Source organism: Nelusetta ayraudi, unplaced genomic scaffold, assembly GCF_046127955.1.
Source record: "Nelusetta ayraudi isolate G7.1 ecotype Tasmania unplaced genomic scaffold, CSIRO-AGI_Nayr_v1 ptg000011l, whole genome shotgun sequence".
Classification (NCBI taxonomy): domain Eukaryota; kingdom Metazoa; phylum Chordata; class Actinopteri; order Tetraodontiformes; family Monacanthidae; genus Nelusetta; species Nelusetta ayraudi.
This window is the reverse complement of record NW_027466061.1, coordinates 13,568,421-13,592,541: the sequence shown is the minus strand read 5'-3', so window position 1 is coordinate 13,592,541 and position 24,121 is coordinate 13,568,421. Positions and strand designations below refer to the sequence as shown.

General features: G+C 43.9%; 3 protein-coding genes and 1 long non-coding RNA gene across 6 annotated transcripts; 2 read left to right on the top strand and 2 right to left on the bottom strand.

Annotated features, from left to right (window-relative positions):
* Window positions 1-417: 417 nt before the first annotated feature.
* stk11 (serine/threonine kinase 11) lies at window positions 418-11,672 on the bottom strand. The gene is made up of 11 exons (XM_076021179.1): window positions 11,381-11,672; window positions 9,620-10,530; window positions 7,415-7,498; window positions 7,173-7,262; window positions 6,725-6,857; window positions 5,057-5,193; window positions 4,781-4,908; window positions 3,531-3,588; window positions 3,149-3,342; window positions 1,809-2,049; window positions 418-836 (listed from the first exon to the last, which is right to left on the bottom strand). The coding sequence occupies exons 2-10, from the start codon at window positions 9,901-9,903 to the stop codon at window positions 1,841-1,843; spliced, it is 1,317 nt and encodes a 438-aa protein (XP_075877294.1). The 5' UTR covers window positions 9,904-10,530; window positions 11,381-11,672; the 3' UTR covers window positions 418-836; window positions 1,809-1,840.
* Window positions 11,673-12,336: 664 nt separating this feature from the next.
* sugp1 (SURP and G patch domain containing 1) lies at window positions 12,337-18,815 on the bottom strand. 2 transcript variants are annotated; one of them, XM_076021177.1, is made up of 14 exons: window positions 18,479-18,815; window positions 17,757-17,925; window positions 17,526-17,665; window positions 16,573-16,821; window positions 16,312-16,435; window positions 16,118-16,218; window positions 15,342-15,465; window positions 14,948-15,264; window positions 14,746-14,852; window positions 14,471-14,648; window positions 14,245-14,351; window positions 13,164-13,309; window positions 12,776-12,905; window positions 12,337-12,673 (listed from the first exon to the last, which is right to left on the bottom strand). In XM_076021177.1, the coding sequence occupies exons 1-14, from the start codon at window positions 18,495-18,497 to the stop codon at window positions 12,647-12,649; spliced, it is 1,938 nt and encodes a 645-aa protein (XP_075877292.1). In that variant the 5' UTR covers window positions 18,498-18,815; the 3' UTR covers window positions 12,337-12,646. The 2 variants fall into 2 exon arrangements, with proteins under 2 accessions (XP_075877292.1, XP_075877293.1); XM_076021178.1 differs by having other exon boundaries at window positions 17,526-17,632.
* Window positions 13,303-14,630, top strand: LOC142885075 (uncharacterized). The gene is made up of 2 exons (XR_012926239.1): window positions 13,303-13,435; window positions 14,154-14,630. It is a non-coding gene; the product is annotated as an uncharacterized LOC142885075 (long non-coding RNA).
* A 191-nt stretch (window positions 18,816-19,006) lies between the features above and the next one.
* Window positions 19,007-24,083, top strand: LOC142885072 (E3 ubiquitin-protein ligase RNF126-like). Of its 2 annotated transcripts, none has more exons than XM_076021181.1 (9): window positions 19,007-19,271; window positions 20,358-20,416; window positions 20,493-20,553; window positions 20,725-20,889; window positions 21,438-21,506; window positions 21,617-21,686; window positions 22,017-22,110; window positions 22,260-22,375; window positions 22,806-24,083. In XM_076021181.1, the coding sequence occupies exons 1-9, from the start codon at window positions 19,252-19,254 to the stop codon at window positions 22,965-22,967; spliced, it is 816 nt and encodes a 271-aa protein (XP_075877296.1). In that variant the 5' UTR covers window positions 19,007-19,251; the 3' UTR covers window positions 22,968-24,083. The 2 variants fall into 2 exon arrangements, with proteins under 2 accessions (XP_075877296.1, XP_075877297.1); XM_076021182.1 differs by having other exon boundaries at window positions 19,033-19,271; window positions 20,651-20,889.
* Window positions 24,084-24,121: the final 38 nt, after the last annotated feature.

Sequence of the window (24,121 nt, the reverse complement as noted above, 5' to 3'; positions counted from 1 at the left end):
TGTGTATCTGCAACATCAGCAAGGCTTGGTGTGTCGCCAATAGCTGCCACACCAGCACTATTATGACTTCTGCAATATTTACCGTTTGTTGGTGAAGGCCATCCCTTTTTTTTTTTTTGCCAAAGCGCTAACGCTCCGTGGTTACCCGGGAACGACTCCAGCAGCTCGGCTTGTGCACATTTGGTTTTGCGACACAGTGCAAAACAAAACTAAACAAGAAAAACAAAGCAAAACAAAGCAAAACAAAACAAAAGAATGGAAAAAGCTACAATGCAAGAAATCTGGCTCATACACCAATGGGAACGCATAACAGCCTATGACGTCAATACATAGGGTGTTTTTTTTGTAAAAATTATTTGTGACTTTATTGACATTAAAATTTTGTAGCGATATTCAGATAATTCCATTGACAGGTGGATGGAAACATAGCTAATGTGTCTTAAAAACGACCATTTGGGAATTGTAAAAACAAAGCTTGTCAAAGGTAACAGAGAGGTGCAGAGGGGAGGTACATGGTCAACGATGGTGGTGGTGGTGGTCCTATTGTCTGGTGTAACACTTGGCAAGATGGAAAGGGGAGGGAGATGACACAGTTGAATGAGAGGATGTGACCAGAAGGAAAAAAAACAACAAAAACATCTTCACAGCTGGCGCATCAGTCTTGGAGAAAAAAAAAAAACTCAAAACATTTCATGCTGTCCTCCTTCTTGTCACTCAATCAGCTTCTTCGAAAAGACCGCAGGCTGGTGATCTGGGAGGTGTGGGCGGGGCTTTAACGTCAGCAGGTTTTCTCTCCAGACACGGAGGGATGGAGGGAGAGAGGGAGGGGATCAAACCTGTGTGGGACACAGATGGAGGAGAACGTGTGGATAGTCGAAGTGAACAATATCATAAAAACTAAAAAGGCACCAATTGAGGGTTGTTGTGGATGAGAGCTGAACATCCCAAAGCCCTCCGCATCTTATCCTGGGTGACTCATCCCTAGAACAAATTAACACACAGCATCTCCTCTGCATTGCAGCCATGGCAAACAGCCTCACCAAGTGTCTGTGCGAGTGCGCCAGAGATTCAAACAGCAAACTGTAGGTGGGAACAGGAAGAGGAGGAGGAGGAGGACAAACCTGCGAAGCTAGCGAGGGCACTCACTGGCTAAATTTACAAAGCTTGTACGCCAGAATGTCTGGCTGCCGCGGAGGGCGGAGTGCATTATGAAACAATGCAAGACAGACTGCGAAGGAGGATCACAATAAAAGCTGATGCCATAATGTGTTATTTTATATTTATAAATAAGGTCCCATATAATATAATTCACTTATCCAGTGTTTTCAAACAGGAGCAAGTTCCTCAATCCTGTCAACGATCTTCCAGAAATGAAGTGAAGAGAGAGAAGTGAAAGAGTTTTGCTAAAATACGCAGTTCTGGATATGGCATCTGAATGATAAGAATGAAGCTGTCCAGTGTAGGATGGAGAGGTCACTCTGTATCTTTGGGGACAGTCTATTTATTTGGCTCTCAGAGTCGGAGGCTTTCCGTGATCAGCCGTGCCTGAACCAGTCCTGCTCCATTTTGCCAACTGTATTGGAAAGTGCCTGTGTGTTTGCCTTGGGAGTGGTGGTGAGTCAGAGCTCTGCTCTCTGAATATCAACACAAAGCTCCCCCCTCCCCTCTCCTTTCTCTTACTGAGCTCTGCCTCTAATGCACCCTTCACTGGGTTGGTTGCCTTCCTCCTGCACTACGAAGACCTGTCCTCTGAGCACTTGTGAATCTCATTACCAGTTTCCATATTCATTAATGGTCCGCATACTTACCAGGTGGGCTCTTTCTGGAGGGGATAAGAGGGTCACTGCTGCTTGCAGGTGGAGAGCTTGCGGATCTTGCTGGCTGTGGAGACTCCTTTACGCGAGGGGTTGGATGAGGAGGAGGATCGGCGCTCGGCTTTGGCCTTGTTATTCAGAGACCCTGGCTCCGTCCCATTGACACAGACTGGTTTGGCGAGAGCTGGACTGTGGTCACCCTGCCCTTGATCTCCATCGTCTTCAGCCACTTGCCCTGAGAAAAGCAGGCACTCATTAGCCACAAGATTAAAATAACTGGCAGATGAATAATGGCTGGAAACGGGAGTCCCTCTGTCGTCAAGAGCATTGCTCTCAATGACTTATTTTGTTGCATTTGAATGACAAAAAAAACTTTTATTAATACAATTAATTGGAGAGGAGTCCATTGACAGCTCAGTTAAAAGGCCAGTGTATAAGATTTAGCAGCATCTCGTGGTGAGACAGCATGTTGTAGTCCCCACATTTCAAATGTCGAAGACAACACTGACACAAACAAGGTGTCAAGGGCGGAAACATCACGAGAAACACCTATTTTCTATGTCACCCGACACCTTTTCATTTATGTGGGGCACCAAATGAGAGGCAGTGCGCAGGATGTGGGTGTGAACCCTGAAAAAACCATTCATACTCCCACTCACAAACCACTTCGAGCTGCCTATTTTTAGATCACTTCATTCACATTCTGCAGCTCCATTTGGTTTTTATGTGGGGCATCACTTCGAGATACCCGGCACTCCTTCCTGCATCATTGCCCGCTTGTTGCCTAGCAACGGATGAAGGATTTGAATTCTAGCGGAAATAAAAGGGGAGTTTGGAAAAACTGCGACGACGTGGAGATGCCCTCATTATCTCAAGTATCTCCAAATCCCCAAAACACTGGAGTGAAGGCTTGAGCACCTCAGTCAGACTGGAAACAACATTTTCTCTGAGACTGGCCTATAGAAGAGCTGAGAAACTGCGATGCCTCAATTGATTGGTAGACTGATTATCTCCTGGTAATGACCACATAGCTTTAGTCAGATGTAATGACCTTGCAGCGATATCGACGACGGTCCTTCTTGAAATCTAAAGCTGACCAAACGACTCAATTCTTCAACAGAGCCTAAAGATTACCAAAAGAAAGAAGCTCTAGACCAAATGGGCTTTGGGGAGGCTCATTAGAAGTGGATGTCATTTTATTAACAGACATTTTAGACCTGAGGTTTCAGCTTAAAACTGCAGTTGATGTTTGGGCAACTTGCAAGCAGTGAGGTTTGCTGTCTTCACTGCCATTCCTTAAAGGAACGAGGGCGAGTGGTGACAGCAGCTCTCACCTGGCACTGTGAAGTCCTGAGTGTATATGATCTCATCCTCTCCATCATAGAGCTCGTCGTCATCCTCCTCCGCGTATCCGTGCAAATCCTCCAGGTAAGGAACCACCGTCATACTCCGCCAAGGGTCTCTGCTCTCCGCGTTGGCAGGGATGGGCACAGGGGGCTCTGTCGGAGGGTGTTTCTTTCGCACCCAGCTGGAACAGACGGGCAGAGGGACCATCGACGGGTCAGTCTGTCTGTTGCCTGATCACTTCAAAAACTCTCATAGACACAGACTTAGTTTCAGTCAATGCTGAATGATTGGGGATGCATTGGAAGCGGAGTACACATCGGGACATGGCAATCAGTGGGACTAATGAATGCCATGTTTGACTTCACTTACTTGTGTTGTCTTATATTCTGTATGGAGAATCTCTTCGCAGGGTCGTACTCTAGCATTCCTAAAAAGAAAAGAAAAGGACAAAAAGTTTGAAATAAATTGTTTCAGACCTGCTTTTGGTCACAAGTATTTCTCATAAAACTGGGAGACCAGCAGCAGACACGCAAACTCATTCAAGGAACATGAATCAGCGCAGGTATATTAAGTATAAACCTCGAGGAGTCAAAGAGGTAAAACACGATGATGGCAAGAAAAGCAGCAGAGGAGCTGCACCAATGTAAAGAAGATTTTGTCCCTTAATTACCATAATGTGAGTGGATGTGATGAAGAGTAGAGAGTCATTGTGATAAGGCAGCAGTGATGCAGTGCCCATCCAGACCGAATAATGTAATTGTCTCCCAGCAGGCAGAGAGAGGGGCAGTGTGCAAGAGTGCTGATAGTAGTGCTGCGCTGCCTGAAGGACACCTTTTGTGGCACCCGGCTTATTTTAGACCATGTAATTAAGGTCTGACTATCGCATAGGTGCTGCGTCATCACACGCAGATGTTACACACTCGCATTAAAATGGAGAATGGAGCCATTGATGAGCAGCTGAGTAAGACAGGAATGTTTTTTGCCTTCAATGGGTAAATGTTTGCTTGCCCATACATAGGTGCTTGTGTATTTCCTAATACAGTGGTTGATAATCACAGGCTATGACTAATAATGAGCTAAGGTACCCATTATTCAGCTTCATTAAAAGCTAATTCAATGAAATCGCAAACACCACTGCTTGCTTCATTGTAAAAGGCACCCTTGCTTTTTTCCGTTTTCAGGAAAGAAAAACCCCACCTGTCCTCCGTGAGAAAGCACCGCCTGACAGCGAGGTGTTCAGTGTGCCGCTGCTGGCGTCACGTCGATGGAACCTACGTCAAACACTTGGAGGGATTTCTACTGTTTGAAGAAGACTCGCATGCTGAGAAGCTGCGGCCACTTCCAAAGTTGGGGCACCCCCTACTGGACGCACGCAAAACAGCAGGGCGCAAGTGCTTAACATTTACCAGCACCAGGCATCCTGGCTGTATTGATACCAAGGTATGCATAAACAACTTTTTATAATTATTAATTTTTTTTTTTACATTTTGTGGCAGCTTGGAAGCATTAACTGTTGATGAATGTGTCAATCTGCAGGTGCTTTGGGAAAACTCCCATCATAACCCAACATGAGCTTTTCAAACGCAAGGCAGCAGTCTGACGTGGTGCATGCAGCTCACCTCTCAGCAGGTCCGACAGCAGGGGCCCACACTCCTCAGGAACGCTGTAATCCCCTTTTCCGATGTTCTCAAATAGCTTATAAATGTTGTCTCCCTCGAACGGGTAAAGACTCGTCGTAATGTTGTATCTGAAAGGACGGAAGCAGAAGTTAACATCCAGCGAAGCGCAATGCAGTGGCCACCGGGCGGAGAGCGCAGTCGATTAAAATGCTGTGTGCTGCCATGAATTTTGAGGCGGATGGAGTGAGAGGAGTAAGAGCCTGCTGGGTGACTCACAGTGTTACTCCAGCAGACCAAATGTCCACTTTAAACCCTGAAAAGGTGTCCAGTCCGTTGGCAATTTCTGGAGGCTGGAAGGCCGGAGAGCCCTGACTGGTGCGACATGTGTCGTCTTCTGCAAATGGATGAAGGGCCTGAAAGAGTGCAGAGACAAAACAATGAGGGACTGAACATGTACATGTACATGTAGAAGTAGAATTACTATGAAGAATAAAATCTCAGACTCAAACGCTGGGAACAGTCATGCAACAATGTTTGGGCACCACTGACAATTTCCACTGTTTTACTTTGTAAATTTATGCACAAGTGCAAACATTTGGGGACTGTTGTCATTCTGTTCATTTGAATACCTGCAATTACTTAATAGTGAGAAACTGGAACACAAAAGGTGTGTGATGGCCTAATCAAACTTTGCTCTTAATAGACAGGTGCATTCAATCGTGAGAGAAGCTATTTAAGGCGGCCAGTTGCAAGTTGGTTGTTCTCGTTGAGTCTCCTCTGCAGAGTGGCAACATGGAGGCCTAAAAACAACTCTCAAATGACCTGGAAACAAGTATAGTTCAGCAGCAGTATGGTTTCAGGGAAGGATCTCAGGGAGTTGAGCTGTCAGTTTCCATTGTGAGGAGCACAGTGAGGAAATGGACGGCCACAGGCACCGTTCCTTTTTAGGCCAGAAGTGGCAGGCCAAGAAAAATATCAGAAAGGCAAAGGATGGCGAGGATGGCCTGACACAACCCACAGACCACCACCAAAGACCGACAAGGTCATCTTGCTGCATATGGTGCCACTGTGTATTGTTAAACAGCACAGAGGACTCTGCACCAGGGGAAGCAGTACGGACGGGAGAGTGATGCAGAGGAAGTCGCCCCGGGTACACAGAAACACACAGTTGGACAAAGCAGCTTCATTTTAGAAGAAGGCGCTGTGGCCTGACAGTATCATTTGGTGGAGGTTCCATCATGCTGTGTGGCCAGCACTGGGAATCTTGTTGGAGTTGAGGGGTGCGTGGATTCCATTCAATATTAGCAGATTCTTGCCAATAATAAAGTAGAAGTTAAAGTGGACCTGTTTGCATGACCAGTTTTTAATCGCGATATCCAAGTTTTGCGCAATCCTAGGGGTGACGGAAACGCAACTATTGACAACCTGTGGGATGTTTTGAAGCGGGCTGTCCATCCTCAGCCACCATCAAACCCAATGGAACTGGAGAGGTTTTGGAAGGAGCATTGGTCCAACACACCTTCACGCAGAATCCAGACACACAGTACAGGCTACACCAAAAGTCTGGAGGCGGCCATTTTTGCAAAAGAAGGCTCTGCTAAATTCTGATGTCATTTTTCTGTTGGGGCCCAAATTTGTTTTGATGCACATCACACATTTTCTGTTAATATAATAAAGACAATTTCATGACTGAAATATTACTGTGCCCATCAGTTGATTGAGGGATTAAAATGAGGTTGCAGATCCAAACAAGCAATGACTTTTAATTGAAAAGAGTGCAAATTGTCAGAAGTGCCAAAGCTTTTTCCCATACGACTCCATCTGTTTCTCAGAGGTATCTTTGAGTTAATCATATCCGCAGGATTCTGGTGGCTGTGTTCAATAGATATAAATATGATCCTGGCGCTGGTGAGTCAACTACACAGTGCTTCACTCTGAGCTCACCTCTGCTACTCCCAGGTCAGAGATTTTAAGGGCCCCGTCTGTGGTCAGCAGCAGATTCCCTGGTTTAATGTCTTTGTGAACGATTCCCTGGCTGTGCAAATATTCAAGGCCATCTATAAGTTGGCAAAAGTACCTGGGAGAAGTGGGGGGGGGGGGGGGAGAGGGAGAGAGAGAGAGAGAGAGAGAGAGAGAGAGAGAGAGAGAGAGAGAGAGAAGATTAAAAGAAGCAAAGTCGAAAACATGTTCTTGGCAACAGGCAGATCAAACAATGCATCAGTCTGAGGCTTACAGCGGTAGCCAGACACCAACCAGATCTCTGGTCAGTTACTGTAGCCCTGCAGTCGTGGATCTAAACTTAGGCTTGAGAAACCACTTGGTGGAGGCTGAGAGTAAATATAGCCGGGAGACTAAAAAGCGTGGCGAGCGAAGAACAACCTGGACGACTTACCCGTGAGCTTGAAATACTGGAAACCTTTTCTCTGGGACGCTGTCCAACATTTCCTGCATCCCACAAACGCAATACTCCATCACCATATACGTGAGTTGGGAGTCAAGGGTCTTTACACGAATCAAATATGTACATGCTTTTAGAAAGGTGCTTGAATAAATAATAACTAAATAAACAATAAATAAATGTTGCAGTTTAAAACCAAAGGATTGACAGCGCACACATTGATCGGGCAAGGATATATTTTCTGCTTCTCTTCGTTGTAGAGAACATCAACCAACTGAATGACATTTTTGTGTTGGAGTCTTCTTAGCAGCTGTATTTCCCTAGAATAAAGACACAAGAGACGACATGAGACAGTGATGCATCATTTAAAAACCAGTCAAAGTCTACCTCTATTCTTCATCATGCACTGCAGAGCAGAACTTTATAATACACTGGCACGTCCTTAGGTACTGAGATGACTTCTGTCAGAGGAAGCAGGCAAATAAAGAATAAATCAGGTCACGAAGCAGACTCAGAGGTGAATAAGAGGGAGAGTTGGAGGGAAGTAATAATTGCCACATGGCAGCAACACCCAGGAGAGTCAACATTCATCACAGAGCTGTGAGTGAGCACAGTGACGCTGAGCAAGTGAAGCCCACAGCTACGAACAGGAAACACTCCCCCTCACAATTACACACTGGAATGTTGCCACTCATCTGCCTGCCTGTCTGCGAGGCACACCAATCAGACAGAGACCATGTCTCTGATAAACCAGTGGTGCCTGTCCAACGCTGTACGCAAGCAATGTTGTCTCTGAACTCTGTCGATCAGCCTCTTCAGTCAGAGACCAGTAAATCTAAGAAGACGCCGCTGTGGTTCCCATCCTCCACGGTGAGCAGCGCCACTCTGGCGGTGCCGGCAGCACGGAGGCAGAATATGTTGCCGGCACAGTTGGACTTCATCGACGAGGCGTATTTATCAGGGACAAGCGACACCGGCAGATGAGCTGGCACATGACGCCCTCTGCGCCCAGCGACACACACACACACACACACACACACACACACACACACACACACACACACACACACACACACACACACACACACACACACACACACACACAATCTGCACTGTGCTCGGCCGCGTCGCAGCATGCGGGTGCCCACGTGCGCTCTTGTCGTTCCAAACGAGGGCGATTGATTCCCGGATTGTTGCCGGGGAAACGAGAGTCGGTTTGCTCAATCAACACCTGTATGACCCGGCCCGTTCCCAGGCCCACCTGTCAAAGGAGAGGGCGCCAGGCTCGGGACAGGCAGACTGAACTGAAGAACTACTCTGGTATTTACAGACCACGGGGCCTCGGCTCGGCCTCCACAGGCGAGGCAACATCACACAGAATTCCATCTCTGTTTCAGTTTTCCTTGTGGGATGCCAACGTGACAAAGCTGTTTGGTGCTGTGCCGACACCTGACAGGGCGGCGTCCCCTGCAACAGACAAATCGGGGCCCATCGTGTGACGCACAGACGTTGGCTGCATTTGTCAGGTTTGCAGAGTGCGTGACTGGCGGCCGACACCGCAGCAGGACGTGGAGAATGAAGGCCAAAAAGTTCAACCGGACTCAGGACTGTCTGCACCTCAGCGCGGTGACCAGCTGCAGAGACTTGGCTGAAGTGCAGCCTGCTGGGTCACAACCAGACATCATGGAACTCATCCCTGCAACAATGTGACAACTGATGATTTTTTTAAATGAGGTTGCAAAAGAGGTGCATATTTCCACAATGGTTGAATATTCTCCCATGTTCTCACTTAACGAGCTTTGAACAGCAGCAATTGTACCTCTGGGTGAACGACTTTCTCCTCATTTTCCAGGGATTCATCTAAAATTAGCTTCAGCCTGCAGCACAAGTCTGGAGTAATATTTAATAAACCAGTGTGTGATTAAAACCGAAGAGCCTCTCAGGCAAAACATGTGAGAGAAAGAAACAACATAAAAAAGGGCACTGAATTGTTGCCCTAGTTTACAGTTTTGATCTTTGCTCCCTTTAATAATTGATTTCTTGTGTGCCATCACGTCGTGTGCCAGTGATCAGATTATGTGTTTTTGTTATCAAACAAGACACGCAGACCATTTTAAAAGTGGAATTTGGGGAATTGTTGGCTTTTGTCTGGCATTCTTGGAGGACCAGGATACCAGCTACAAGTGATAATGCTGCTGTCAAATCAACTTGAAGCCCGGTAAAGAACAAAGAAACACAATGAAGTCAAAGTTTTTTCCCCCATCTGATCATAAAGTCTTCGAGTTATTTGCACAAAATCAACAGTATTCTGGCAAGCAATAAGTCCTGTGTGAGAAAGGGTTGAAGTATTTTAAACTACTGGTTAGTTGTGTAAATGACGTGAACTAACCTGTAGACTACTGTGCAAGCAAGTTGGCAGCAACATTTAAAAATCCACTTACTTTTTCACATTGGCTTCTCCATTGGGAATCCTCCTCAGCTTCTTTTTCTTCAGTATTTTTACAGCTCGGCGACAAAGTGTCTCTGAGTCCAGCATCTCCTTCACTTTGCCGTAAGAGCCCTCCCCCAGCAGGTCCCCCATCAGGTACTTTCCTATGAGCTTGGCCCTCTTCCGTCGCGGCTGGTAGATCACCTCCGTCGAGTCAATGCGGTGAATGAACGTATCCATCTCCATCAGTTCATTTTCATTTAAATAGTCCAGATGATGCAGCTCACCGGCACTCATGACTGATGCTTTGGTGGCCGCTGTTCAAATAGTCTCTGGAGGATAATCCAGCGGTAACCTTTCGCCTCCGAGTTATGGACTTAAATTCCACAAGCTTGACTGTGGATATTTTTGCTAAACACTGAGCGTGGAGGAGGGAGGTATAAGGCTCGATAACTATGGGAGGCGGGGGGGGATAAATCCCAACTTGTAAACATTAGGGCTCAACAGATGCAAAGGTGGTGGTGGTGGGGGGGTAAACTGGTCTAGTGCTGAGTTAGTGCTCTGTACTGTGCATTGGGTGTGTATGTGTGTGACGTGCAGCTGAAGACCGTTCTGATGTTAAAATGACGTTGCTCACACTTGCACTCAGACCGTCCCTTTGTATGGATTTAATACCGTTGAGCCTTGATTAGAGGCAGCCAATCCGGCTTTAAAGCAACAGGGAACAGCATCATTGTCAGAGGTTCTTGCTCCCCAGATCAATCATTTTCGAGATGCATAGGTGCGTGTGTAAAAGATGGATTATATCCGACGGCAGGTGATCAGCCACACAGCAGCTCCTGGAGGCTGAAGGGCCATGCACTGTATGCGAAACCGTCTTCAAGCGGGGACTCCCATGCCACACAAGTTCCTACAGCATGGAGCCTATGGAAGAGAGAGAGAGAGAGAGAGAGAGAGAGAGAGAGAGAGAGAGAGAACAATCCGTAAGTGAGCATAGCATGATTCACTTTCCACAAGGTTACACTCCTTTGCTAAAAGATCTACTCCCAACAGCCACAGCCAACTGCAAAACTCTCCCTTCCAGCCTCCCTTTGACTTTTCACATTAACTGACGAACGTGCAAGAAACGTTTGAAACACTCCAAGTAATGTGCTCATAGAATAGATAATAGAAGAGATGGACGCCTAACAAAAAACACGCTCAGTTTAAAACACGCATTTTTATCTGATAACCACGTCGCGGTGCGGTAAGAGCATTCCTTGAATTAACTATGTTAGCTTGCAACATAAAACTGTCACTCTGTGGCCCCTCGACATGCACACTGTCGGCCAGCATAACAGGCATAAACTCTCAAAACCTGAGGATAGATGACAGCAATATATACACTGTGAATGGGGACGCACGGCGGCAAACTGGGTAGAATGGCCAAAACGTCGTCACAGAAACTATAGCCAAAGGTGGTTGTGCAGCGCTAGCTAACCAACTTCGCCTGTCGTTAAGATTAGCATCAGTGCTCGCCAACTTCATCTCATTTATTGACACCGTAGCGGAGAGGTAAAAATGTTAAGCAGTAACTGTTCTGTAAATGCACTACATTAATGCGCACCTGGCATCAACTATCAACATCAGCTCCAAATTGACACCACCAGAGTGGCAAGCACATAGCAAGCTAACGCGCGCTAGCCGGAGTTGCGTCGGCTAACGCGCAGATACCGACGTAAACCGCTGGCTAGCTCGCGAAATAAAGCCAAATACCAAACTTTACGAATCTCACCTCGGTCCAGGTGAATGTCCTTCCTCGGTGAGATTTACCCCCTTGCTTCGGTCGTGCCTTACGAAATAAACACTTAATGCAAGTCAATTAAGATTATCAGTCCAATTTTCTGACTCCTTCTGTTGCCACTCAGGTTGTCGCCATCTTGTTTACCTCCCCCCAACTCGCGTTGACAGGCAGCCCATATGTTAATGCGTCAAATCAAACTTTTATTTTCCTCCCAACTCATTCGAACCCGAGGTCCATGATGTGTTCTCGATAACGATTTCAAGCGAAACCTCGTAATTGGCTATTCGAATTGGGGTATTTCTCATTTAAAAGATTTGCACACAATATACATAAATACATTTTTTTTTTTTGCGATGGTATGTTTACGTCGAAGTCCCACCCCCTAATTCTCAACAACACCTTTACAGTGTGAAAACATGGACGTATTCGATCCACGCCTCACATTCCTTCCTTTTATGACGGTGCCGCCCACTTCTAATTGCATTGGCATTTCCTTCAGCTATTTTTCTCTCTTTCAATGAAAATCGTATTGCATATACATTTTTACAATTGTACACTTGGGTGAGGGGAGGGTGAAGGGGACTCACTCATGAAATGTTCACTACATCTGCAATGCTTTTCAAAATTTTAAATATGGGCTTAATCAAGGTAGGTAAATAACCCCCCCTCCCCCGGGGCATAAAATTCACCTTAAACTTTTGCCATAATTCTTGTAGTCTGTGTTGCTTCTCTTTTGACTTGGCCGTCAGCAGGGCTCTGAGAGTTATATTTATCCTGTGCGACAGCCCCCTCCCAAGCAGCAGGACAGCGAGTTGAAGGTCCAATTTCACTGACTGAGCCAAGTGCCCAGTGAGCCGCTGCTGGTGAAAATGCCAGTTGTTTATCATAAACTGAGCATCTTGTGAGCAGCAAATAATGCATATGTAATGAAAACACACCACGTTGCAGACCATATTTTGAAAAGGTCTTTTTTGTATTTATTTATTGTCAACGATGATGAATATGATGTCAGGGAGCAGAGTGATTCATTGCATGGTGACAGAGGTAATGCAGCAGTTTCAATGCCCGTGGACTAAACTTTGTTACCTAGATGACGATGCAACATCAGCTGGGGATAGAAGAGAGATGAACAAAGGGGAACAAACAAAAAAAGCCTGAAAGGAAGCAAGTCTATTATTCACAGCCAAGTTGAGTTGTGGTCGCTGTAGGAAACGGTTCTTTTGGGACTGATAAAAAAAAAAAAAAAGGTCCTCGACGTCAGTAATACGGCCTCCGTGGATTATTCTGTGGAAACAACAGGAGACACAGTCAGACTTAAATGGGGCAAAGGAAACAATAAAAAAAAAGTTTAAAATGCCAACATTGTAGGAGTGCAACAGTTGTTACCAGCGGGTTGGGCCTGAAGCGGTAAGCGAGCATCATTCTCTTTCTGTATGCGTCGTATTCATCGTCGTTCTTCGAGAGCTCGGCTGGCCGGTCGATCCCGAGACCTGCTCCGTTCATGGCCGTGTTTCCCCTGCAGTGACAACAACTCACGATCAGCGTCTCTTCAGGAAGAGCACAGGGTTCCAGGTACAACACTGAAACACCCTTCTCCATGATTTCATTCAGGGCATCCCGTCTCTGCATTGATTATTATTCTATACCACACGCTCTGCGGGCAGCGTCCATATGGAATGACACAGGAAATGCAGCTGCTCCACTACTCTTCAAGGATCCCTGAGGAAGAAACCTCGAGTTCCCCCCACCCAGCAGTTTGGTTTATTGCACTGACTTGTTCACAGGAGCCTTGATTCCCTGTCCTTCACTGCCAAGGCCTTCACCCTCCTTCCAGCCCATCTTCATAAGCATTTGGAAGCCCAGATTCTCCACCGTCAGTTTAAACTCTTTGTATTCTGAGTAGTCTGGGTCTCGTCCTTCCTGCAAGTCAAGAGAAACAAAGTTTGACATTCAGGCTAAAGACCGTTTTCTATTCTAAACATGTCATTTTGTCTTGTTGCAAATGCCTATTGGTATTTCAGATTTCATTTTTCATGTCCTTGTTAAGTAATCACTCAGCTTTACACCATCACGACTTTTGTGCCGATCACCGATCAGTGAGTTTAAATAAACCGATCACCGATGCGATCACGCGAGGAGCAATATTTAAATGACTTGTTTATGTTCACCCCTTGCCTTCTCATTTTCCCGACTATACGGACGAGCACTGTCTAAAGTTGTTTGCTATAGCATCCGTTTCAGAGTTTGCTTTTCTTTTCCTTCTCCACGCTGCGTTTCCTGAACTCGACGTGCTCCTCCGTGTGTATCTTTTCCAAGTGCCTGATTAAATTTGTCGTGTTGAAATTTTTTGCCGATGTTCCCCCGCGAGGTACTGTAGCGTTGCCTATATTGCATATAGCTTGTGCTGTGTCTGTTTCTCTCACTTTGAAAAACTCCCACACTTCCGACATGTTTGTTTGTGTCGCCCATGGATGTTGTGAAGATTCAAAGAAACTTTATTGTCCGTCACATAGCGACAGTACTCAAAACAGGAAGAGGCACGAAGACGAAAATGAAGTTTTTAGAATCATGAATCATTAGCTCTCAGATAAAAACAAATAAACATGTTGATGCTGTGTAACTACTTTGGAGTAAATGAGACGGATTAAAAAAGTTTCAACACGACCATGACGTCATTGATCGGAGATTTATGACGACGCCCGATCACAAACATTTCAAAAAATGATTGATACGATCTGATATAGGCGATATGATCGGTGCCTAGTAATCACATTAACAGTATTAGTGTAACAGACCGAGTCTCAATTTGTACCCATCGGTGAGTTTCTAACATGCGCTGGAAGGAAAAGACTCACTTTGAGCGCCTTGAAGGTCTCCATGAACTTGTCCAGCTCTTCAGGCGGCAGAAAGTCGCCAATAAAGTGTTTGCCTTTGCCCAATTCTGTCAAAGATTCTGCCCACTCTGGAGAAACACAAACATGACTTTGTTTTCAGTATTGCAGCAACCACCTCTAGTGTATTTCATAAGACCCGAGTTTGCAGGACTGAGTGCAATCTTGGGAGCAGAAGGCCAAGCCTTACCGCGCGTCTTTTCCATCTCCATCTTTCGGAGGCGATGCTCCCAGGTGCCGGCCCTCTCATCCACCTCTTCATCACTGTCATACTCATGTTGGTGGTCTCTTATGGCCTTTTCCCATATCATCTGCATATCTGCCATTGCACGCTTGTGCTTCATAATCATTTCATACATTTCTTGCATCTACAAAGAATGTTAGAAAACATTACAATTACACTCACTCACTGTATCTACAGTATGTGCGTACATGTGCTGTTCAACAATAAGTGCTCATCAATACCTCTTGTTGTTCTTTTAGTTGTTTCTTTTGGTCCTCAGACAACTCTGTCACTCCAACCAGACCAAGAGGTTTCCCTTTCTTATAGCCAAGACCCCTTAGCTCCTGGGCTGAGAGTGACAATGGAAAAAAAACATGTTAAAATAAACGGTGCCTTTTATTAATTAAATAAACAATTACAATAATAGAATCTTTATCAATTCACCAGTGAGAGCTGCCGCATCTGGGTCGGGAACATCATTGTCAGGTGGAGCAACGACCTGAGGAATTGGTAACTCCACTCTTTCATCCTCGGATCCCCATCGACTCTTTCTTTTGCGTTTCACAGGAGGGTTTTCTGCTTCTGTGCTGTGGGGAGAGGAGCCGGCGTTCACAGCTGTGTGGACTTGCGGTGTGGCTGCTTGCCGGAGGTTTGCTATCCCTGCTGCCGGCAGGGACGAGGTCTTGGAGCCTGCAGCGCGATACTCCTGCACTTTTCGCTGATAGAGGCGATAGGCCGGACTTTGGTCGTCATACAAAAAACTGATAGGGGAACGGCAGTTAATGTCAGCGGTGAAAGACACACTAGGATGAGAACAGGCACATCTGCGGCGACAGACCTGAAGGCGGGGTTGTCTCTGTTGCACTCGATAGTGGTTGCCTCAATCTCAGGACCACCCTCCACAACAAATCTGGCCACCTTTTCAACAACCTGCTGGGTTTCAGCGTCCACTGGGGGGGAGACTTTAAGCAGCCTATCAGTACTGGCACTCAAATCACACTCTATTACTGTACCGTACTCAACTGGCCCTCATACACCAACAGTCTAGAGCCAATAGAGGATAAGGAGAGGAAGGAGGAGCAAGGGGGATGACATGGCTGATGAATGGGTAAATGTATGGATGCGTTGCTTTAAAAACCAATCAATGAAGACCATAACTGCATCATAACAGCATACTCATTTCAAAATCTGTGCATATTCAAACACTACAACCTGTACTTTAATATCATTACATGAGCCAGGTTTATGGAGAAGGTACCTAAATTATGATGCCAGTAAGTTTAAAACTCAAAATTACAATTAAAACTTAATAGTCCTGTGTTTCCAATACTGTAGTCTGAAGAGTTCGGAACCACGGTACAACAGTGAGACCAAGTTTAGGTTTAGGAGTGCCTCTTCATTAGAGAAACACTAAATGCATAATCAAAACTTAAAATCCTGGTGCACACACATCTCATTAGCACTTCTCCCCGTCCTTAACCACATCATTTCTTTTTTACACGGCCATTATGTCAGTGTTTAAAGGCTCGGCATGTTAAACTTTCCAATAACATACATAATAACATTAAGTATTTCTGTGCATCTGAACGTGGAAAGGAGATGTGCTGAACTCACCATGCTCTGATGTTTCCTCACAACTTGGAAAATTTCTCCTCAACTCTGCAACTTTTCTTTTGTAGTAGAGATACTCCATGCTGCCTTTATCATACAAGAACCTTGGAGTGTAAGAAGAGAAAGTAAAGGTTGAATTCAAAGAGACACAAAGTTTGAGTGATTGAAATGTTGCACCTGCTTCTACCACAGCTTACGAAAATACAGGGTTGTCTTTATAGTCCTCCTGGGCTCTTTTCTCCAGCTCAGGTCCTCCCTCAGCCACAAAAGAAGCCATCTTGTCGATAATAAGTTTGGTGTCTGAATCCTCTGGAGGAGAGACTTTAAGCAGGCTATAAGTACATTTGCTTTAAATACACCTAGGCAAATTTGTGACTGGAGTCAGCAGATGATGCACTGAAATGTCCGAGCCAAGGAGTTCTCCAGAGAGACAAGAACAAGCAAAGGCCATGAATTACCTTTTATTGCTAAGAATTTGGAGTAATCATTATCGTCTTCCTCATCGTCATCATCTGGAGAGGAAAACACACTGGGCCTCTGACTGAGAACAGGGTTCTTCTTGGTCTGCGAGTAGTTTTTGAACTGACTTAACATGCTAGTGACTCCAAGCCCAGGCCGCTTGCCAATTAAAATGCTCTTTTTTTGCTGGGTGTTTCCTCCAAAGGGTGTTGCTGGAGCTGAGGACATTTTAGCTTCAGTTGTTGAACCTACATTGGGAAGAAAAACAACAATTTTATGTGTGGCACAGAGCTAAGAAAACTGTTTAATGTTTTTGCACAGGATAATGAGGCAACCAAACATTTATCAGTCAGTCAAGGTGGAAGTATTGTCCTCGTACAATTAGACAACCTCTTGCAAAACCTTGACCTTTTGCAAACAGCCCATCTGTCAAAGATGTATGAGCTGATTTGACTTTGACTAATGCGCCTATGGACTCGTAAATCATGTAATGCTTCTTGTGCAAGGTTAATTAGCTCTTTGATTTTTTGCACTGAATACTAAAAGCAGATGGAAAAAAGGGGTAGACTAGAAAAGTTCCTCACAACTTCTTCCAATACCCTTTGAACATGCGGTTTAATTATACAGTGACTTCAAACAGAAGTATGGGTTTTTGATTGTTATTTGTTTTTGCTGATGTTGTTTTGTTTGTGCTGATAATTCCTAATTCTGCCTAGATTCTATTTTATTGTTTTTAATGTGTTCAATAAAATTTCCAAACTGACCTGAAACTGAAGGTTTACTGCAATAAGCCAAAAAAAGTTTTCACACTGAGTTAAAACGACAAGAGCGTAGCCATGGTTGTGTCTTCCAGCTGCTCAGACCACGTCACTCCTCATCTTTGCAAGTATAATGTACGCTTCGCACATGGCAACACCATGTGCATATGACTTTTGAAAAAGAACACACTAACCAGTCCCGTTGTTGGATTTTTCCTTCTGCATCTTCATGAACTGTTGTAAGAAGCTTCCGTCATTGACAAACTTGTTGGAGGAACCGTCTTGAAGGCTTGGAGAAGAACTGACACAAATCACAGTGTTGACTGACAGGGAACTATGGGGTGCGGATAACCTATGTTATAAAGTGACTAAAAGGCATGGTCATCAGCTCATACAAAAACAGCATATACACAGCATACACTTACCTTGGAGACACCGTTTTGCTAGAGTTTTGTGAAGTCATCCGGGCTTTCTCTGCCATTCTGGCTTCAATCTCCTTCTTTTTCTCAGCTATCAGCTTCTCTTGCTGAAATATATTCATAGTCCTCTTGTTTTTCTGCAGCTGCTCTGGCTTAGACATCCAGCCCCCTCGCCCTTTACAGATAACAAAGACCATTAACAGAATTGTTGACAACGTATATAGAATAACTTTATCAACATCACTTTGTTTATTCCTATTGATGACGGATTTGAAGGGCAACATTCATTTTAAAGTTTAAATGCATTTTCAAACAGTACATGACAATAAAAGTAAGCACAAAAAAAATTGACACAAACATTTAAATGTGCAAAAAGCGCTATTAGCACAATTGTGACTGGGAGAAAGAGAGAGAGAAAAAAAGTCATGCCCAAGTCAGCAAACGTTTATAATGACAGGTAAAACAACATCAATAAAACAGAACATTCCAACAAATCACGTAAGGTGATTTTTTTTCTGAGCAAGTAACTATGTCACAGAGGGGAGCTTTTTTATTTATTTATTTTCTTCTTAAGAGGTAATTAGCGCTGCACATTCATCACGCTAGCAGGCTAGCTATCGAACGCTACTAGCTAGTTCAGGAGGATAAGGTTATAATTATTTTGCTGTGGGTTTAGTGCAGTTGATTCTACACATACAGCATTCGTTTAGAAAAGCAATAGACGTTACCTCCGTCTCCAGAATCCATGGCGCAGCCAAGGAAACAAATAATGCTCTCCAAAATGACGATAAAGAACTACGTGAAGGCCTTTCACTGCTACGCGTCCAGCTGACCGGAAGTAGCACGCAAAAACAAAGTGGGAACTTCCGATTTTTTACAAAAATGGACTACGCCATCACAAGAAACCAGACAATGATACGATTACTTATTGTTAGTGTAATTAATGACTCATTGTAGAATTTGAAATAGATTTCATTTTCAATCTGTGCAATTTTAGAACAGTTCATTATTCTGGCAGGAATGTCACTATATTGTTTTTTTTTTTTTTTTTTTTTTTTTAAAGTCAATCACTAATCGATTGTTAGATTCATTAACAAGATTGTTAAATTCTGATACAATTAGAATGCATCACTATGTTTCACAAACGCTTGTAGTAGTAGTAGTAGTAGTAGTAGTAGTAGTAGTCGTAGTAGTCGTTGTTGTTCAATTTTCATTTTGAACTTTAATCTAGGATTTCTCACATCAAAGTCGCGAACATTAATGTCACAATCTCGTCTAAAAGTCAGAGCTCGCAACGTTGAGACTGCCAGCTGCCGTTCAAACTCATGGCTAGGTTACTTTATGTTTGGGCCAGTTTCCGTTTCCGCTGCGATACCAACGCGAGAGAGGGATTTGTCCCTTGTCACTTTCCGTCCGAATCGCTCCAAATTGGACTCCTGTTCAGAGATGGCTGAAGCTCCGCAACGGCCCCGCCGGTTCTTCTGTCACCAGTGCTTGGCAGATGTCAGTCCTTGTTTACCGGTAAAGACCTCACAGACACTCCGACTCCTCACGGCACACTCTGTTATCATGTGATGTGTTTATGCATTTCAACCCAGTCACGTGTTTCGCTGCGTTTAGTTAGCCTGGGCTAATCTTCGTGACAATTTTGAGTGGCTGTGAAAAAGTTCACGGCCATCCAGGCTGAATGACACTTTGTTTCAGGTTTGCGTTTCATACGCAAGCAGTATCGGATAAACAGAGGCCAGACACAGTTTCGCTTTTGTATTTTGTTGCCAAGTTAAACACGTGTACATGAGCTCCCTGCATGCGAGTAAATGAACAAACGGCGAGATTATAACGAGAGATACGTACATCCTACAGATATCTGCGCGTTCCGTATGTGTTGATTGAGACCGGAAACGTTAAATTATTGTTTGAACCGTCTACCTCAGCGCCCGTCTGACTGTTAACTCTAGTGAGTCTGTTATTGTAAGAATTAGGGAAATTAGGGTGTCGAGCCTGTACCTTTAGCACAGTGTTACACCCTCCCCCTCCTCCCTTCTAGCAAAATTCCACTACACGTGTACGTACAATAACATGGAATGGAACGGCTCACCCCCATAAGTTGAACCCATTGTCAGCCATACCCGAAGCATCTATATTCTCGCCAATATCCGGATTCGGGTTTACAGCGGCCTGTTGACACCTTTGACACTCCTGTCTTAGAAATTCTGACCTGAAGTGGGATCTTGAGGCGCATTTAAAGGAGAGTAATATTTCAAGGTCCATATTGTCAGGATAAAGAACAGAAATACGTTTGTACATTGAGAAGTATATTGAATAGATGACTTAAAAACAACACGATTTTTAAATACAGAGCGGGTCCTGTTGAAAGAAGGCAGCAATGTCATTTATAGTAGCCCAACTCATGGATGTGCTTGTGCTTTTGTGATATCCTGGCAGCATGTGAGAGCTAGTGAGGCATCAGGAAGCAAGAATTAAGATTGTTTAATTCTTTTATATCTAATATATCTTAAACAGTAAGCCTTTGATTTAAAAAAAAATGTATGCCATTATTCTGGTGTGTTTTGGCAACATTAGTGACATTTTATATTATCACCGTAGGAATACACATGTCCACGATGTAAAACTGGCTTCATTGAGGAGCTGCCTGAGGAAAACAGGTAAAGAGAAATTAAAGCGATGCCATAATAAGTGAATGTTTCAAACAGTTTCTGATTTTCACTTGTGTCCACGCAGGACTGACAACAGTGGTCAATCTACAAGTGCACAGACCCCTGCAGCCAGTGAGGCCAGTGAGGTCAGTGAGGTCAGTGTCACTTTTTAAACCTTCAAAGTCTGGGGAAACTTCATTTAACCTGCACCCATGCTGTACGTCGGTTTTGTGTTTCAATTAGAGTGCAGCCCCCCAGCCAGTATTTACATTCCCTCCGGGATTCGGACCATTTACCTTGGGAATTTTCGATGACAGCTTTGACCTTCGGATGCGGCTAGGCGCAGAAAGCAGCCGAGGGAGTGACGCCAGGAGAGACCAAGAAGTCTCCGCACAGCAACCACGCAGTTCGCAGCAGCCACACGTTCTGGACGTTCCTAGACGGCAGGGTGCACGCCAGGATGGAGTGCCCACGTTAGAGGGGTGAGACATTTGCAGCACTAAAGGTTTGCGCACGGAAAAATGGACACAAAACGTCAGCAGAGCTGATCTGCTACCGGGGCACAATGACGGTCGCGAGTCCCTTTAGCGCTTTTGTACATATGGGCATTTCTGACTGAATGCACAAAATAATGGGCAGAGAGGATGTAAAAAGATTATTTAGCAACCGCACTGTGATTTACCAATGCAGAAACTGACTGCGGCCGTAAGTTTTGTTTTTATTTATCACCTTTGATTGACAGGTATTACTTTGCGCAACACACCGGACACATACGGAACAACTGATGCTGACCAGGTTGAGGACAAGAGCAATCTGATTCAAAGCCTCTTGTCATGAGCCCTTTGAGAGTTGGATATATGAAAGAATTTTCCTTTGTTTTTATTTTTGTCATAGATCACTTAAGAACACCTTGACTTATCACCCCTTATTTTGTGTCACAGTTAGTCAGGCCCTAAGTGTGTGCAATCGCATGTTGAATTTCCCAGCTTGATTTATGAGTGACTGCTACATGCTTTTTCTTTGCTTACAGAATCATCCAGCAGCTTTTAAATGGAATCATAACACCGACAGCCATGCAGAATATTGGGGTGGGTCCATGGTAAGAATAAGTGATAAAATGTTTACTGGTGTCCTCTCCCTCAGCAAAATAATACTCACTGTATTAATACAATGAGTATATATATTTGTTGTTTGCCTCCTGGTTTTTAGGGGTGTGCTACATTCCAATCCAATGGATTATGCCTGGGGAGCCAATGGCCTTGATGCAATTATTACACAGGTACCAAGTCGTATTATTCAGCCAGCTGCAATGTCAAAGCAGCCTTTTACATAATACATTGCTATATAATGTTAAATAGCTAGATAGGATATTTCATGTAAAATGTTCCGTCTCTACAGGAGTTACAGAGTGATACTTCATAAAATAGAATTTTTATATCAGGAGTCAGTGAGCTGAAAAGATGTTGTGCTTGCACTGAAGTTTATTTTTGTCAGAATTTTGTGGCATAATAAATTGTGTGTTTTGACAGGTTTTAGTCACGCTATTTCAGTGCAAGCAGGTCCTGAAACTGTGTTGAGGACTTTTTATGTATTTACTTTTCACTTGCAGCTGTTGAGCCAGTTGGACAATCATGGCCCCCCTCCTGCAGACAGAGAGACAATAGACAATTTGCCCACAATCTCTGTCACAGCAGAACATGTTGGTAAGTTCTCACTTCCATCGGTTTTCTCTCTCAGCATAATTTTTTCCTGGTATTTCTCAATTTGTAATCATGTCAAATCTTTAAAGTTAAATCCTAAGTGTGAGTCTGTCGTAAACACACTAAGAGCATGTCCCCTTGTGTTGGTGTAGATGCTGGTTTAGAGTGCCCTGTCTGCAAAGAAGACTACAAAGCTGACGAATCTGTCAGACAGCTGCCTTGTGAACATTTGTTCCACAATGACTGTATCGTACCATGGCTGGAGCAGGTATGAGCCACAGTGTGTAATCAAGAAAAGCTGAGTTGAAATGCAAGACCTATTTCATATTTTTTCCTTGGTGTTAGTGACAAAAACAAGTTCTTTTTTTTTTTTAAAAAAACTGCAGCAAATAAGGTTAAAAAAAAATTGCTAGATTTAAACGGCGCCCTTCAGTTTTAATTTACTTTTTACGTTTTAGCAAGTAATTGTAAGCCTAAGTAACTGAGCTTTTATTTGAAGTTCTAGTTTAGACAGTTTGATATCCTGTTCAAGGCTGATCTGTCAAGTGTAGTTTTTAGTGTTGAGGTGAACCGTCTGTTGCTTTCATTGCTTGAATAATTCAGTCAGGTTGATCATTTTATACGTTGTTCTGTATTTCTATGATAACAGAAATGGACACAAGTTCTAAAAATTTCCACTTGCTTATTGTTGCCGACAGCACGACACGTGTCCAGTGTGCAGGGAGAGCCTTACCGGACAGAACTCAACCCAAGACTCAGCAGACAGGGACTTCTCTTCCTCCTCTTCATCGTCTTCATCCACATCAGCTTCTTCAAATGCCAGCTCACCTAGCGATGAGAACAGTGCCGGCAACTCGTAAATATTCACAGTCATCCTCACCTCTCAGCGGACAACATCTCCACATCGGGAAGACCCAGGCGCTCTTCCCCACAGAGAGGTTGTTTAAAGTGGTCAGTGCGAGTCAGGAAGGACTAAAACTTGAAATAATTTATTCAACATCTTTCTTCCTCTCCTGCTGTATGGACAAAACGCTGCTTTTGCTGCAGAGTTTTTGAAGAGGCAGACATGAGCAGTACTGACGGAGGATCCAGCTTTGTAGTTTTGAGATGCAACTGGGACCAGGGGACAGCTTAAGCCGAGGGTGGATGCCTTCGCCAAAGTTTTGGCAATTGTTACATATTTCAAAGATAAAAAATAGTGTTTTTTTTTTTTTATAAGAAAGAGCTATACTGTGGTGGCATAGAAAACATAGATGTGTACATAGTCAAGTCATTTTGAACGGTGAGCCACTGTACAGCCTAAAGCGATCAAATCTATTAAAAGGAAAACAATTTATACATCATTTTTTAATTAATTTGCACATTTGTGTTTATTTTTTTACATTTTGCACATACTTTTGTTTGCAGTTAAGATTGTGTATTTGTGAACTACTGACTCATTTTTGCGTTGGAAAAAATTGTGACTTTTAGAAGTTTTTTTTTAAAAAGAGCTCTATAGTGTTTGGTGTAACAGGGTGAAGATTTCAGTCAGGTTGATCATTTGGTGAAAGTGAACAGTTGACTCATTTTTCAGTCAACTTGATCATGTGGTGATGATAAACATTTGACCCATTTGACACTGAACTACATAGTGCACCCTTGCCCATACTCAATGTTAAAGGAAGCGTGGCAACAAGGGATCATTTTACATCTATTTAACTGACCAAGAAGTCTTTATTTTATTTACTGATTTTTGTAAAGCCACAATAAATAGCTTAAAGGAAAGAAATCTATTTTCTGTTGTTGATTTGCAGACTTGAAATGCTGTCCATGTTTTTAAAAAAATCTCAAGCGGATAAGATCAAAACAAATGGTGAGCAAAATGTTTGAAACATGTAAACTTATCAAATTTAACATGTTGGATTTTTCTTAAACAAATACTGGATTTGAGAGTTATTATTCAAAGACATTAAAATGTTGTTCTTCTGTGTACCTGACCAACATCTAGCTAAGGTGCTGCAGCTTCCTGGATGAC